At 36.4% G+C, this 17,989-nt stretch overlaps 1 protein-coding gene across 1 annotated transcript; it reads right to left on the bottom strand.

Moving 5' to 3' along the window:
• Positions 1 to 9,015: 9,015 nt before the first annotated feature.
• Positions 9,016 to 17,094, bottom strand: LOC147505643 (putative myosin-binding protein 4). The gene is made up of 5 exons (XM_086605596.1): positions 16,876 to 17,094; positions 14,819 to 16,094; positions 14,587 to 14,728; positions 12,938 to 14,477; positions 9,016 to 9,530 (listed from the first exon to the last, which is right to left on the bottom strand). The coding sequence occupies exons 2-4, from the start codon at positions 15,963 to 15,965 to the stop codon at positions 12,956 to 12,958; spliced, it is 2,811 nt and encodes a 936-aa protein (XP_086461722.1). The 5' UTR covers positions 15,966 to 16,094; positions 16,876 to 17,094; the 3' UTR covers positions 9,016 to 9,530; positions 12,938 to 12,955.
• Between the last annotated feature and the right edge of the window lie 895 nt (positions 17,095 to 17,989).

Below are 17,989 nucleotides of genomic sequence, written 5' to 3'. Positions count from 1 at the left end.
TGCTATCAAGCTCTTAAAGTACAACGCATTGCAAATGGTGAGCATACTTTATTATGGCACGACCCATGGTGCCTTGAGGGCTCGCTTCTCCTCTTGCAAGAAGTAAAAGACCATTTATCACTACCTCTTGATGCAAAAGTAAGCTCACTAATCACAAATGAAATATGGAATCAGCTAGTTCACACCTTACCAAAGGGAGAAGTCAAAAGTCAAATTCTAGCTACTGAAATCAATGTCCACTTGCCAGAAGATAGAGTGATCTGGTTGTCATCTCCATCAGGTGTTTTCATTTCCAAAGCAGCTTATAATTGGTGCAAGATGGTATGGGGAAAACTGGTGTTCGTTGCCAAAACATTCTTTCAATGGATGACAATTGTTCTTGGGAAGCTTACCTACTCAAGATAGATTAAGGCATAAGAAGGTCTTGAATTCTTCTAAATGTTGTTTCTACAATTGTGAGAGAGTAAACTCAAAACATTTGTTTTTTTACTGTCATTTCTCTTCAAATGTTTGGGCAAAAGTGAAGCAGGTGTTTCGACACAATTTCTTGGGTCAAACACAATAGAATTAATGAAAGTGATAGTACCAAAAACTCAGCAGTAAACTTAAAATAATAAAGATATTGCATAAATAAAAAAGAACACAAGAATTTTATTGTGGTTTGGCAAAAGCACCTATGTCCACACTAGATATTTAATTTGTTAATGGTGTTGCTTGGAGATTACATAGGAATGAAAAAGAGAATAAGAGTTCCTCCATGTGCTCTTTACATGAAGGTCTTAATTATATAGATTACAATAGGTAGTGATTGGATAGAAGTTAAACTTGTTAATGATGATCTTCTAATTAATGTGATTTGGTGTTTATCTCATTAAGGTGCGTTGTACTTGGACAAATAGTCTTCTTGCTTGATGAGGATTCTTCATTGTAGAGAACGTATTGGGCACATATCCATAGTGGGGGTCCAAACATCATCCTCTTTTTGGAGCATGGGCTTCGGCCTATGGGGCAAAGAAGTGAAAGAATAGAGACATGTACGTCATATTCACTACACCATAAAAGCTTTTTTGTGACAGGGGCTTTTCCCAATTTGTGACGCCAAATAGGCGTCAGAAAATTTGTGATGTCAAATTGCCGTCAGTATTGTTGTTTGGTGTCACAATAAGTCGAAAAATTAGTTTTATTTTATTTATAAAATTTATTGAAAACATAGTGACGGCAAAGAGGGATCACTTATTAAGATCCAGAGGCACGTGTTTGGCATGTGCCACAGGATGAGGCGTCAACTTCCGATCTTTGCGATTTCTTTTCGACCTCAACTCTTTTTCTCCTCAACATAGTAGAGAGAAACCCCTTCCTGCATAAATCTCTTCTCCACTTTTCTCAATCTATTCGAATTCCACTCCCTTTTCGTTCATCCTCCCCAAATTTCGATGAAAGTGAACTAAATGAGGTAGGTTGTTCATCTCAAATTCTTCATCTTAAACAAAGGTACCATCTTTCCGATCTTTTAGGGTTAGTTTCTATAAAGATTCATTTTTTTTCCGCAATTTTGGGTTTTGGGTTTGAAATTCTTGATTTCGTTTTCTAGGGTTTATAATTTTGTTGAATGAGTTTGTTTATAATAGTTGGTTTCCAAGTTAGACTTACTGCACTACTATTATTGAAAGTTAGACTTGTCAGTTTTTTGCACTACTATAGAATTGCAGCTGCTCTGTTCCTTTAGTAAGTATTTTAGCACTTGTCAAATGTAAATGTAGAGAATCACTATGCACCATACATATTTCATAGGTTCAGCCACCGATAATTTACCTTCGGACACTTGGGTTCATATTGGGTCCATATGTATATTCCTCTTTTTGTTTGATTGGTGATCCATTCATTTTAGTAAGATCAGCTTTATATGTATCAGTTAGTGTATATATAATTTTTCTTACTAGAGTACTGCCAGATAAATCTTTAAACGAAATGATACGCATTTAAATTGTTCCCTCAAGGAGGTGTTGCGCCTTCTAATCTACAAAGTTTAAGTACGTTGTTGTACTTACTTCTGAATCTTGTAGCATGAACATAAGCCCTCTTTGAATGAAACAGTGAACATGCTACTATTTTACATGATTTCCCTTCCAGCAAGGTTTGACATGATCTAATAATGGAAGTCGTCGCACACACGTTCTTGTTTATGCATCAAAACAGGAGTTCTAGTATAGTTGGATTCCAAGTTTAGACTAAATTTTTGTAGTAGAACTCATTGCACACTTTGTGCCACTTCCTAGAGCGTATAATTTGGTGGGGATGCGTTTATATGCACGTACTTGTCTACTTCCTTAGTAAGTGGGCCCTAGGTCGGCCATGTACCTGCTCTTGGAGTTGGAAACAGGTTGTGCACTCAATGGAAAATAGGACACGGTAGACGGTTCAATTATATTTTAACTAAACCCATTAGCCCTATAACTAAACCCGGCTGGTTGGATGGTTTAGGCCCAAACTCAATTTTAGTTGAAGGGCTAGTAATAAAATTGAGTTAAAATAGAAGTGTAGCTAGTATTTGATGTGACATTAGTATTTTAAGTGAGTGTGTGTGTGTTTTGGTTGGTAAGTACTATTTTGTAGGTGTTTATAATTGACAAATTGTAAAGTCCAATGAATTAATGTGAAACCCACATTTTTTGTAAAGAAAAGTTTGTGAAAAAAGGATATATTGAGAACTGAGAACCATAATGTCCCTTGTTGAGTATATTTCATGACCTTTCTTTTTATTTTTTTTGGGTTGAGTTTATGTTGGGCCAATATATCTTATCAAGTAGCTAGGCATGGCAGGTCTGCTATTGTTTTCTTGTTGGCAGTCTGGAGTGGAGGTTGGTTGAGTTGCTAATGAGAATCCTCTTGTAATGTAGGGCTCGTGTTAAAGGGACATGACGTTTCATCTAGTAGATGACCGGCCTCGGCCGATCTCAACTAAAAGCTTCCGCAAGGTTGGTTCTACTCTTGCTTCCTTTTTATTTTTTTTTTTATTTTTTACAAATACATGCTTGCACAAAGTTATGTACTTGCAACTAGGGTGGTCAAGTTTAAGTTTGGTTTTTTGCTTTTGTTCATTGGATTTTATTGATTGTTACTAATTACCGTCACGTTAGACATTAAGATTTCAATTTGTCTCAAGTAGTGAACCAATGTTGAAAGAACTGATGATTTAGATTTTGAATCTTGCAGTGCTTCTTTGATACTGCGACTCATGTTTCTTCTAGTTTGTTACAACTGTGTGGAGGGTGTGTAATGCATCCTTGATATGTTATGGGCCATGACCAACTAGATACTAGGCCCCGGTGAATAGCAGCTTAAGTCTTTTGATCTCTATCCTTTTAGAAACAGATAATGATAAGTTGAGGACTTATCATGTTAGTTTTGAAAAGAAAGTTAGAACTAGAACTAAATGACAAAATAAGAGAATTTCTCTTATAGCTTACCTCAATCGGGTAATCTTTTCTCTCCTCTTAAGTTATGGGACATTCATTTTCCTAGCTATTTCCTATAGAGCAACCATCAACAAGATAAGTATCTTTCAATATATGGTTTTGATTCTTTTGTTTTCATGTTTACGCCAATTACTTGTTTTAAGTTCCGATTTCCACCAGGTATCTAGTCAAGGGTAAGTTGGTATGGAACAACACACACAAAGTAATTATATTGATTCAACAATGAATTTCAAAGACAACATGGATTAGTACCTTCTTTCCCTCCATTTTTGGATTTAGTACATTCATCTTCATTTTATACCAAGTTAGATAAGTTGTCTGATCTCAATATATTGGGTTATGCTTACTTGTTCAATGCAAATTGAACCGCATGCATGTGTTAACTTTTGCTAGTGGACAGAGTAGTCCATGCAAACCCACAGTTGTTTATAAGTCCACCACTCCATTCTCTTTAATTAGTTACTTAAGAACCCGCAGTAGCCAATTTTTGGGTTTTTTGTTGTAAAAATCAGACTTTGTAATTCATTATACAGCTAGCCAGTAGCCACTGTTCTTCATATGTTTAGTAAGGTAGCTTTCGATATCGAATCCGAAAGTATCAAGGATCAGGATGCATAATTTCCTAGATAGTTCCATCCCTTCCATTTTGCTGTTGCAAAATAGCTTTAACTTACCTAAGTTCATGCTGAAAATGGCAAAGTCATGATTCCTACTGAATTTATTCTTTGATTATATATATATACTCCCACATTCTACCAAAACTTTCTACCTGAATTTTGTAGAAGAAGAAACAAAACAGCTCTGTAAGTTATTTCCTTGTCTTAGTCATATATATCCTCATGTAAAAGCTTTTTTTTTTCTTCGTTAGAACAGTTAAGAGGGTAGTCTTATACATTTGTTCTACTTGTTCTTGTGAATTGCTGCCTTGTTTTTCTGCTTGAAACAATATGTAGGTTTTACTACTTGTCCTTGTGAATTATAAGTTCCACAGCCACTCATAAACACGCAGGGAGCTCCTGTTACAGGCAAACATGCAGCTGGCACCCTTGATCACTCAAATAGAAATAATGCTTGGAGCGGCACGGATGAGGGAAAAGGGGTATGCTTTACTTCCGTAAATTCCTTGTATTTCTATTTACACTTGAGGCAAATATGTAGGGAGTCATTTTTCGTGTGTTCTTAGTGGATCGCAGGTCTACATTGAATTTCATTATTATAGTCAATTTCTTGCAATTCTTACTACTTAAAACCCTTCTCTAATCTCTCTGTTCTCTCACAGCATAAGCAATATGGGCTTTGATACATCCGACTTCACATACAAACCGTCCCTGAATCGAACATGTACCAATGAATGGAAGGACGGGTACCACAAGAACCAGGCACTTGTACCATAATGTGATTTTCATTGATGTTCTATGAAAAGAGGCACTTTTTCCATAATGTGATTTTTATTGATGTTCTATGAATCTGGACCAAACGAGACATGATTTCTGAAACAAGTTTTTGCTGGATTTTTGTGTGTAAACTACTAAACTGTATGGCGTTGGTTGATTGAAATAGAAAGGTTAGTAATTCATGAAAATATATGTATTAAGAGTCATTTTTAGTGCAACTTAGTAGTAGGAAGTTTTTGATCCTTTGTTCCTGACCCGAATTATCATCCTTTGGGACTACATTCGATAAGTTTCCGCATGCTGCCTGCTTTGATACGCTCGAGGTGCAAGTTTTGATTCACTAAGGTCCGACAGACTTCACATTAAAACCTTCCGTGTGATGCCTTGAATTCTTATTCGGGCTAGAGCTACTCCCCTCGCCCACTCATCTTGCCATAATCTAATACTTTTGGCTTGACCCATTACCCACTCGGCTTTTCATGGTGCATTTTTGTCGAAGAAATGCAAAGAAATGATGCCAAAAGGTAGTCTTTCTTCCAATTTTCAGTTCTCAGAGCATTTGGTATAGACTAAAGGGAATGCTAAGTTATGATGATGTTAACAATATTCTTAAACCGATTGTCCCAGATTTTGGCTAATCAAGAATCAACACCTCATTCCAAGGAACGAAAGATAAGGTATATATCTTAGAATTGGAATACGGTTCAAACCTTACAAACGTTAACTACGCTTGTTCCATTAAATGATTAATCGGTGTGTATTCTTTATTTCTCTCACCCCTTCTCTCCCCAACACACACACACACACACACACCTAAACACTGCCTACCTTCATTTTTGTTCTAGTTACCTCTTTTTTTACTTTAGTGTGCCCTAAGGCTTGCCTTTACTTTTCACTCTCACACTCAACCAAATACAAATTCACTTCTTTTTAGTGTTTCAGCTCTTAGGCTAAGAAACAAACTCTTTCCAATTTGCTAAAATTTGAGTCTTCCCCGTGGGATTTATAGATATTTCAGCTCTTAGGCTCTCATACTTTGGCACCGGGGGCCTTCGCTGATTCCTCAACATCCTAAGATTAAGAAAGGAACGATTGAAAGAAGCTTTGATGACATTTTTCACTCAGATATTCTAAGAAGGGTACAAAGTCTTACAATTTTTTAGACTCTCATATGGAAGACGTTTTGCATTCTATAATTTTGAGTTGAATATATGGGTTATGCTACTCGAGTGGTTCTTGTACCATCTTTACGAGATGCTTACCATGATTTTATTCCTTAGATAGTCAATGTCAATGTTGAAGCTCAACAAGACAATTGCATATTAGAAGAAATTGTTGCTGCTGCTAGTAGTGATATCGAGGAAGCTGTCACCAAATAATAATAGATAATATGAATCAGAAATACGTACGTCCCCAAGTGGGCTTTGATAGTTGATACATTAATAGTAGTATAGTGGGCACTCTAAATAAGTTATTTCCTCAGCCGTAAAGATAAAGAAATTGTAAATGATGTACTTTAGGTGCTTGTTTTCCATGAGTCATATGCGTGGGGTGAGACTTATACGATGGAGCCCTCTGATGGAAACTAATATAAGCTAAGAAGGTGTCTTCGGGTAGTCTACCGCGAGCCATATTGATGTGGAGTATATCGGTGTGAAGATGCCTATATAGGCATTGATGATTCTCTATTGGCATAGAAATATACTCATTTAAAAATACCTACTACATAATTAGAACTGGTGTTGAATCTGATTTCAACTAAATCTCCATGTTCCACACTATTGTAAACAAAAGATTAAAAGTAAAAAAGACTTATCTGATTGAGTGAAAAGTTGTCTTGGCGGATTGCTACGGATAACTTACTGATGAACTTGAAATTAGCTTTCTCCCTCACAATGACTTTTTCGCTAGTTCCCCACAGATGGCACCAATTATGTTTCAGCAATAACCTGCTTCAACACAACGAGAGCAAATGATAAAGAATGTACTAAGAAACAGAGAAAATTGATGTTGGGGGAGATGAAACTGAACCAAGTAATGGCTGCCTACGTACCCAAGATCTATTCTCTAGGGATCAAGTTTCAAGGTAGTTCATATTATGAGAAAAAATGGTTTTTATATGACTGAAGAGGTTGAGTCCTAAGAGGACTGTGTTTGTTTGTGTCACAAGAATTGTTATCTCTTTGAACTTTTATCCTTATCTTTCTACAATAATGAACCTGGACATATTCTTAAATAGACAAATTATTGGGTGTAGCTAGGATTAATCCCTTGGGCTTAATTGATTTGGGCTGGATCCGTGGGCTTAATGAGCTACAAAGTGGGGGTCTATACAGCAGGCTTTGGGATTGGGTAGTAGTGTGAAGAGTTCAAATGAAGAATGGTGTTGCATTATTAATCACTGCAAAAAACAATCTTCCAAGGCTGAAGTCTATAGAGCATATGTGAATGCAACTATAGGCTATTTGTGGTCAGAAAAGAATGGCAGAAGATTTCAAAATCACTCAATAACATGGCAAAACCTTGCTAACACTATCCTACATGACATGAAACTCTATCTTAGCATCAAGATAGACTCAGTACTTCTCACACGACTCGATATACAAGTTAAGTATACGAACAAGATTCCTCTTCTCTGTAAGTGGAAATTGCCACCCTCATGGTTTTTTAAACTCAATACAGACGGACCTAACGTTTGATCAAGAATGAAATGTGATCTTCACATACTCAGGGGGAGGATATAGAAGGTTAGTTCTTTTTCAAGAGCTGAAAGCAATAGAAGTTGGTCTCTCCATGTGCCAAGAAAAGGACCTAAACAAAATACAAGTACGCTCAGATTCCCTACGTGCAATTCAAATTTTGAATAGTAAAGAGAGAGCCCTATGGTATTGTATGAACATCGTAGGTTCTATAGTTAAGCTTGTAACTCATTTACTTGAGGTCAAATTTTGTCATGTCTATAGGGAAGTGAACATAGTGTTGACTACTTAATTAGCTAGCTTATCTTCTTCCGCTAATGAGCAATATGCATGTAATATCCCCTCTCTAGATTCTACACTAGTAAAAATTATAGCTACTGATGTAAGAGAGAAGGTTTATCTCAGATTCTAATACAGGTCCAAGGGTCAGCTGAACCCGATTAATACTTCAAAAAAAAAATAGCAAGTGCAAAGCCATCAATAGCATAATAATAATAATTTTTAATCCGTGAGCGGAGCGAACTCTTGGGTTGGGTTTGGAAAGACTGGCTAAAAACAATTTGGTTGGTGTCTGTCCGTATACCCCCTCCCCCTCTCTTCTCTTCTTCGCTCACTCAGTCACTCACAAACCCATTTCTCCCTCTCTCTCTCTCTCTCCCCACTCACGAGTCACGCCCCCATTGCACTGCAAGTATACTAGTATACAATAGGAAACGAAAAATAGATATTAATCTCAATCATGAGGATGGTCTTCACCAAATATAAGTTATCAGGTGAAAGTTGTATCTTCGCTCAACCCCTACTTCATTTATTAGTATTTTTATTTTGCATGGGAGCCGGCATTCATTCAAAAGAAGTAAAAAGCAAAATAAATTGAAAAAGAGGCTTAACAGAAGCAAAAACAAATTTGATCAACCCAAGATAAATTTAGATAAAATTGAGAGGCATTTACTACATTGAATCTCACTCCCATTATAGCCACTTCATAAACAAATTTGATTGAAGCGGTTTGAAATTCGAAGACCTCAGTTTTAGATGGGAGTCTGTGATTGAGGGGTAACATTTATATGTACTTTTAGTAGTGTGAATCTCTCACACTATATCTTCATTATTATTAATATAAGGTGTTTTGCTGATAAAAAAAAATTTGATGCCCATTATATGAAATTGTTCAGTGCAGATAACATAATTGATACCAGCAATGCAATTAACGAATCAGAAAACATATGTCAGGTAAGCTTTGTGAGACAAAAGATTGCTGCCACTATCCATTATCTGGAATATTAGAAGGGAGGTATCACCCGTATATAAAAACATGAAAATATTTTGAAATAAAAGTGAAAGTTACGCTGAATAAACTTCTTTTTTTTTTTTTTTTTGCTAATGGTAATTTGTTGTATTGATAGCAAAAATGAAATAATGTTACATTGTGTGCTGGTGAGAACCTTGAGTAAACGCTTCAGATCCTATTATATTTAGATTTACAAAAGGAAGTAGCATAGCAATTCAACGCAACTTCGCAACAATGGATATATTGATCTATCTTTACAACCCAAAATCAAACTCTATACAATTTAATCACTCGCTTCTCGAAACAAGCATAATGTAAATCAAGCCTCACAAACCCTACCAGCAATTTTAATAAAACAAAGGTAGAGCACAAACCATTTTTCCCGTTTGAGGATCAGATGGTCAACTGGAAAATAGAATATCGCACAAAAAATAAGTGGAAGATAGCAGTCTTGATGTCAAAATTATAGGAAAGCTGCTTCTGCGACTAATCAAGCTGGTAATTCACATAATCCGCCTGACAGTACAATCTTGCCAAGGACCCCTCAGAATGTTAGACATGCATGCTCTACATAACCAAATCCTCCACACAAGTGATTTGTGTGTATGTGATCTTGGATATTTTTCCTTTTGCTTCTCGCTTGGTATTTACAACCATCACAAATTGGTATCTGCAACCATAAAAAGTAATACACTATAAGCTAACTTGCTTATGCATATCTAAAGTAATTCTCACTGTATCTACAACCTTGGTATCTACAACCATCAAAAGTAATACACTACCAGCTAACATGCTTATGCATATCTAAAGTATTGGGAACTTTCTTTACATTCACTCCTAGACTGGGGAATGACCTGGAAAAATATGAAACCATAACTTGAGAATGAAAAATATTCAAAGGTGCAGAATATGATCGATCGACATGATAGGGAACTAGTCTGATCTTTTAATATTTTTTCCATATTACATATCAAAAGCGACACAGCACTTTAAAAGAAAAAGATTACACGGATAGTGAGATCAAGTTGCAACATGTATCATTCAGAAGTTGCAAGTGTCTTCTGTAACAACTCCCATAAATGTCCTACAAGAAAATATTTCGGTGTAAGATGTTGAGAGATACCATAATAGCGCCTCAACCAAACATAATGCACGGTCAATGCTCCTGAAAGTTTCTGTTGAAACTAAACGTTGTTGAGTGTAAACTACCCTTGTTACTGATCTCCCTTAATCTCCAGATAAGACATTTTACTGTCACATTATGGGTAAAAAGGTGGAACAAACTCAATCCATCAAGACTCGAAGAGAGCCTATACTGACAAACATTTGACTAAAGAATCAACTATCCATTAGCATCTGTGAAACTGCGACTTCTTTAAGCTGTTAGAGAAACTCTATATATATTCACCACACGGATGCAGGAGAATGTCACGTTGACTTCATGGTTCATACACATTTCTACTAGTCATAATAAGTTGCGAACTAAATATTCCGTAGTGTATCCCGTTATTACCTTTTGCAAAAAAAAAAATTAAAAAAATAATCATAAAAGAAAAATAATAACTTAATATCCGTAGTGTATCCCGTTATGACTAATTTTTAGTATATTCTGGTTTTAGCACATTTCTTAAAAATAGGATTTTATTTTGTTTGGTTACTGAAACCATAGAAGGAAAATTCACTAAATATCTTGGCTGTTCAGATTACTGGCACAAAATGTAGAAATATTTTCTACATATTCAAAATAAGATTTGACTTTGTTAGAATATATGAAGTTTGAGAGTATCGCCGTATCGGTAAAGATGTTAGGATTTCATCTAAGGTTTTATATTTTCAAATATAAGTTATAATTTAACAACACAAATAGTGGAAAAGTTGTATAGAGATCTCTCCATGTAGTTGTCGGACGGAAGTAAGTTCAGCTACAAGACAGACGTTTTTTCATAGTCTAAATATACTTCTGCCCAAATCCTTGCACCACAACACATATATCTCAGAGAGGTTGCATTGCAAAGATATTTTGTGTTTGCTTAGGGCACCGATCTCTCACTAATATCAAGAAACAAAGTGGAAAGCCACTAAACTACAAATACACAGGGGTGGGAGGTCAGCGAGTTTCGCAACAACAGTGAAGCGAGCCTATCATAGCAAGGTGTTGCGTGCTAGGACTAGAGCAACTGTTGCAAAAATAGGATTTTATTTGTATATTCCTAAATCTGGAAGATATCATATCTATTTGGGATGAGCAGAGCCGGTTGTTATTTTCGTAAATAATTGGAATCATTAGGGCTTCCCCAAGCTAGTAGAGCTAGTTTGTTCTTAAAAACCCAAGTTTCTAATTTTGCAATTTTGCTTGAGAATTTGTGTCGATTTCCCAACTTTAGTGTATAGTTTTCCTTTGCATAACATACCAAACCAAAGCTTTGTGGTATCTCCACTACCAATTCACCAATGAAGAAGGGATCTGAAATCGTCCTAGTGGGAGTTGTATTCTGATTATTAGAATATTTTGCTCCATATAGAAAGACACAACTCAAAATTAAGTTTAATCGTTTTCCCTACACATAGCTATACTTTAAGACTTTCATTTTCAACCTCCCACCTTCCTCTGATCCTCCAACTCACTACAAGTTACACCTTAACACCCTAGACATTCAATTATTCTTCGACCCCCCGAAACAAAATATAGAGGCAGTACAAAGGATTCCATCTCTACAGCCAGAACGGAATAACTTGTGCATGAATCAATGACACCAAACTCCATAACATGTCTAATATGAATCTTACATTATAAACTGACATTAAGAGAACAAAGTGTTCCTATTAAAATCTTGACCACAGGTTCATATTTTCTTCATCTTATACAGTCAAGCAAACCAGTATTTGCGTACCATGCACACAATGCTAAGATCCTGCTGTAATTTTAATGAGTGCAAGACTCCTTTAGCCTGACTACTTTAGATATGACTACACCTCTTAATCCTCAAACGGTTCTCCTTTTTTTCGGTACTGGACTTGGAACAAGCCATGTCAATTAGAGATTCCAGACCCATGACCTATCATAATGGACTGAAAAGCAAATTAGCAATGTCCAACCTTTTTAATCCAGTATTGAGATGTACCAGGTATGCCATTTTCTTTGTAAAACATGAGGAGCATAAAAGACTAAGTGTTCCATTCTCTTCCATGAAATATCCAATATACCAAACCAATGGTCTTCCCATCCAAAACAGTCTACGTCAATTAGAGATCCCAGACCCATCGTAATGGACAGTAGCAAATTAACAATGTCCAACCTTTTTTTATGCAGTGTTAAGACGTACTCTGTATGCCAGTTTCTTTCTAATACATGAGGACATAAAAGACTGTATTCCATTTTCTTCCATGAATTATATATAATATACTAAAGCCGTGGTCTTCCCAGACACACCAGAGAAAAGAGAAAAGTCACTTCCTTTCTTTTTTTGATTGGGAAAAGAAGAGTCACTTCCACCCTAAACACTCCATTTGAAAGATTGAGCTAGTAGGCTGAAATGTTAATCAAATTTATTAATTGGAAGCAATTGTGCCACAGAAGACACCATTTACGAGGTCATTATTAACTGTTGCCTTGTTGATAAACATGATCCAATAACTGATATTTCCATCACAGAATGTCTTTCCATATCCAATGTCATCAGTATATAATTCATCACTTGTAGAAAAAGATGGTCAATCAAAAGAAGATATATTTAACTTCACTTGCTTATAATATCTTTGTACGGTATTTAAATACTACACGAGAACAAGGAATAACTTTTGACATGCTTGAGGTGTTAAATGAGAAGTATAAACCATGGAATTGAAAAGAAAATATGTATTTACCAGTCAAAAGTATAGATGGAAATCCATATATTTGCCTCAAGGTAATAAACTATTACTCTATTTGTAAACAAATCAAACAGCTAAAACCATGGTAGTAATGCACTAATGCTTTTCTATCTTAATCTAGGCTTTCTCAGCATACAGTGTATGATAGCTATTTCTACCTACCAAAAAAATTAAAAAACAAATATTAATAATAGAAAAATTATTTACCTCTGAGAAAATGAAAACTCAAGCCACGTCCTTCTCTCTCCTTCGTAGTCCAATCCTGCGTAGCTCTCGCAGGTGATGAGCTATCTCCTGAATGAACTTGACTCCATCATCGCCATTTCGAAGTGAATTAATCGTATGCTCAAGAAAATCTCGATCTGCCTCAAGTGTCTCCAATCTCTCGTTGAGGTCTAAAACTTCATTTTCAATAGAAACTAAATCAGTTGTTGTACTGGCGATGGAAGTATCTGCACGATCTAAGTAATTGTTTTCTTGACTAACAGGCTGAAGTTCCCCAGCCGAAGCACTACTTCTTTCACGAGCAGGAGAGCCTTCTCTAGATAGATACGAATACTTTTGCATTGAAGTTCCATCTTCCTCCATTATGTTACTTTCTCGAACTAGCTCCTTAGAGTGATCCTGTTCCACATCATCAAATCCGTTCACTTCTTTTCCAGAATATACACCATTACACATCTCCATGTGTACCCCATTTAGAGAATGTAACTGCTTCTCCAACCTTTTCAAACATTGTAAAATATATAGGCTTTCATCTTCAAAATTCAAAAAAGAATCTTTGATGATGCTTATATCATTAAGGCTAGGCACCGCATCAGTTTTCTCTGATTTATCGTCTTTGGGTATCTTGATGGACCTAAGATTACAGGGACCATTGCTGTTATTTCCAGTGCAATTTAAATCTGAAGGCCCCACCCTCATGTCTGCAACCTTCTCATAACATGACTCTCGCAAATTGTCTTCCATCCCTTCATCCGGGTACTTAATCTTGTAATAGTCAAGCTCTGCCTCCATATCTTGCATTTCTTTCTCTCTTTCAGCGAGGAGATCATTTGCTTTTTGGAGTGCCTCAACATCATACTCCGCTTGTTCTTCCATCATTCTTAGGTATTGCAAGGCTTCCATATGAAGAGCTGCTTTCTCCTCTTGCAACCTAGTAATCATGGCCATAGCTTGATTTGCAGCAATTGCAGAAGCATTTCTTTCTTCATCCAGTTCCTTATACAAAGCACTCATGCATTTTCGGTCATACTCAAGTTGACGCTTCATACGATCAGCCAAACTTTCTCCTTCTATATCACTGACAACACTTCCATCCAAAGACTCAAATCCAGACTCATTTCTATCAATTGAGATTCTCTTTTGTAGTGTGTCTAGCTCAATCGAACTAGACCCATCAGGGATCTTTAATTCCTCATGAAGCCCACGCACCCTTGGACTCATATCATTCACTGAGAGGTCAGATCCTCGTGTAGCAGATATTTGTGATATCAACAGTTTCAAATCGTCAGTAACCTTTGCAGAATCCTTCATAATATGTTGCTCAGTGTTTATAGAGGAAGCTTGCCCACCCTTGTTACCAACAGCAAGCTTGTAAGCATCACCTAGATCCATCAAACTGAACTTTGATGGACCAGGATTAGTTGTTACCTGGGGGTTTTCAATCCCCACCCAGTCGTTGTAGGCAACGAATAATCTGACGAAGATACTTCCCCGCTCCCAGCCGAAGATACTTGTCCAACATCAACACTTCCCAGAAAATCAGCTGCAACAAAGCATACCATAGAAGAGAAAGGTCATAAAGGAACTTAGGTTGGGAGAAGGGAAAAAAAATAGAGAAAAAAAAATTTAACCCACAAGTTTCTCCTGAGACTTGAACCAGGTCTTTTTCTAAACTTGTTCTTGTTGCAGCCAACAAACCAGTTTCTGATTTATAGACTCCTCCGCTCTCATTTGTAGATGTTCTTAAAAGATTGCCGGTACCCATCACATCAGCTGAGATAAAACATACAAGAGGGAGGTCAAAAAGGTAAACAAAATATTTGAACCGAGTAAAAGAAGACATGAGATGAAATTTCAACATACAAGTTCCATTGGATACTTCTACAACAGTTTCCACAACATGTGATTGTGATGGAACTTCATCTAGTGAAATGAGATCCGACACTGCTGGAGTGTGGGACTTTTGCTCCAATTGTTGCCAGTTGAGCTCCTCCAAACCATGCCCAACAGCCATATCAGAGGCTGAAGATGTCATATGATACAGTTCACCAACGTCATGTTGTTCATGATGAACTAAAAGCGACGGAACAGGTGTAGAGTCCTGATCTATCAACTTATTTGGGACCAAAACCTCGAGAGATACATTGAGTAAAGTGTCTGAAACAATGGTGCGGGGCACTGGTTGAACAAACCGAGCAACCATTTCTTCCTTGTGGTTGTTGGTTTCACGACCCAGAGTACTTGCATCATCGTCGTCTGAGAGAGGAATTTCCGACTCGGAATCAGATGTAATCTTCAGCTCGCTGTATCCAACATGAGATAAAGGATCAAATCCACAACTTGGGTGAGAATGTGCCATCGACCCAAATAGGTTCTCCCTTCTCCTCTTCAATCCATCAAAGAGGTTGAACTCACTATTTCCTACTGAACCAGGTAAGGGACCATCACTTTCAGAAACCTTAGAAGCAATTATTGTCTTCTGAAGCAATCTAGGGGTAAATGGCCTTGTGACCGAAATCTCATCGCAACAAGAGCATTGTCTTTCACTCAATGAAGAAAGAATAGGATGCTTAAGTAGCGGTTTCTTATCTACAAAACCTTCATGATCAATTCCCAATTTACCCACCAACAACCTATAAGTTTCAGCATTGGATTTCTTTTCCGTGACAGATGAAAAAAGGCAAGCTTCACACATTCCATGTACATCAGCAAGCTTATCATGAACATGACAACGAACTAACGATGAGATCTCCGCTTTATGAACACCACAAATTAAATCTCTATAAAATCCAGGTTTTTCATTTCCAAAAACATGATCAAGCCTTGAGCACAAAAGACATGGGATTTTCAATTGACAGAAATGAGCAAATTTTGTTACCAAGTATGAGAACACAGCATTAACGAATAGTAGAAAGATCAACAGCCACTCAAGGACAGCAGCAGATAAACCAGCCGTAAACCCCTCAGAATATGTCAATACTTTGACAGATTTAACTCTTCGTGTAGCCATTCCCAGCGCAAATGCTTTAGCAATCAATCAAGATACCGCAACGGGAAAATCAAAATACACATAGGTCTCCCAAAACCAAACAGACTCAAATCTACCCAAAACATAGAAAGTCCAATCCAAAATCCAACACTGTAAAACCATTAAAAAACAAAAGAAATCAACAAACAAAAAAAATGACATTAAACAAAACAAATGGACAACAAGTGATCCTTAAATTCAGCATATATATTTTTCTCCTTCAAAGTAGTCTTCATGGAAATTCAGCAAATATCCTATAACACTGCTTAACTAAAAAAAATCCTTATAAACTCATTTTTCATGAAATGATCAACAACTCAAAGCAAAACACATTTGATTACACTACTATTAGAAACTATTGAATAACTCACTAAACAATTTTATGGGGAAATAAAATCTAAAAGAGGATTGCCTAAGCCTAAAAATACATGATATGGTAAGAAGAATTCCAAAGGAAAAAAGGGCCCACTTTTAAATTGGAATGAGCAGCCCTAAGATGCAGCCAATTTAAGTTCAATGACAAATGGACAAAAAAAACCTGCCATCTCTCATACATGATCAAAAAAATCTCAAAACAAAGCCAAAACAAGATAAGCCCATTTTTCATATTGGATCAAATATCCCAAAAAGCAACAAACATTAATATTCTCACACATCATTCATAATAATGTTATCAAATAAATAGATCCATTAAAAAAGACTGAAAACTAACCAATGATCACTATTCAACATAATGTAAAATACAACAGATTGAAAAAAACAGATACCCAATACAAAAAGTTTAATTTTTAGCCAAGATCCAAACTTTGATTCTTGCAATACAGTATAACTTTCCCAACAAAAATAAAAAATGAAAAAAAAAAAAAAATTAGTGCAAAGGGATAGTGAGTACCTTTTCTGTAACATTGTCAACAAAGATCGACAATGAAAGAGTCAGCATTTCAAGGGTAATAAAGGTGACCAAACAAATAATAAATGTGAAGAATGGACCATTTTCATATTCATAAAATGAAAAAGGGGAAAAAAAAAGTTAAATTAGTTTAGTAGAAGAGTATTTATATTTTGTGAAAATTACAGATAGGTCCCTTTAGTTTGGCACCAACAGAATCTGTTATTAGTTTACTCGAAATCTGTTGCTTCTGTTACAGGTAGGTAATCTGGATTGTGGGCTGTCACTTGTTGGGTTTCTAGAATCAAGTATAATATTTGGGTCGGGTCTGTCTCAACCCAGATTTCTTTTTCATTTAGCAAATCCTGAATTATGGGTTGAATTAGATCCACGAAACAGGAGACATGGAACATATCTGAATAAGACCCCAACCTAGAGCTTGGAGAGCAATGACCTTGTTTGAAAATTATAGTTGCGATAGACTGGTCATGGTGCACACCACACATCCATCGAGGAAAAAACATTAGGCTTGTTTATTTAGCTAAAATGCTTCCCCACGTAACCACGTTGTGTACAATAGGCGTATATATAGAAACTAAAATACTTCCTCACGTTGTGTTCGATGTTTATAATAAACCTTTCTCCATCACTTGTTCAAAAGCCATTTTTCATTTACATACAAATCTGATTTTAAATTAGTTGGAGGAATTTGGATTAGTACGAAAAAATGTTAGTAGGTTTATGTACAACTGTGTATAAGGGTGGAATTTGAGCTGAGGGCTCGGAGCTTGATTCATTAAATTAGGCTTAAATTTTTGGACTTATACGGCTTATTACTTAGATTGGTTCTTTGTTTTTGTATTAAATATGATATAGGCCCCGCCCTAAAGCCCTTAAAGAGAGTTCAAAATAAACTTGTGGCTCGTTTAGGGCGGGCCCGATAACAAATGAGCTTTATGAAGCTCGCCCGACTCGGTTAGTTCAAATAGCATATTTATAGTGTAAAATAAAATACCCCCACGCGGGGCTCGGAGGAATTTGGATTAGTACGTTAGTAGGTTTATGTAAAACTTGGCTCAGGCTTGTTTAAAAGCTCGAGCTCGAATAACCTTCGGCT

The sequence above is a fragment of the Coptis chinensis genome, chromosome 4 (genome assembly GCF_015680905.1).
Source record: "Coptis chinensis isolate HL-2020 chromosome 4, ASM1568090v1, whole genome shotgun sequence".
Taxonomy (NCBI): Eukaryota; Viridiplantae; Streptophyta; class Magnoliopsida; order Ranunculales; family Ranunculaceae; genus Coptis; species Coptis chinensis.
The sequence above is the reverse complement of the archived record's forward strand: the minus strand, read 5'-3'. Positions and strand labels throughout refer to the sequence as shown.

Bases quoted from the DNA above. Each gene is read 5' to 3' on its own strand.
- LOC147505643 (XM_086605596.1), bottom strand. From the start codon at position 15,965: ATGGCTACACGAAGAGTTAAATCTGTCAAAGTATTGACATATTCTGAG. The intron at 14,729-14,818 runs GTATGTTGAAAT...GTTTTATCTCAG, and splicing joins AGAAGTATCCAATGGAACTT to CTGATGTGATGGGTACCGGC. The intron at 14,478-14,586 runs GTTAAATTTTTT...TGGGAAGTGTTG, and splicing joins GTCTCAGGAGAAACTTGTGG to ATGTTGGACAAGTATCTTCG.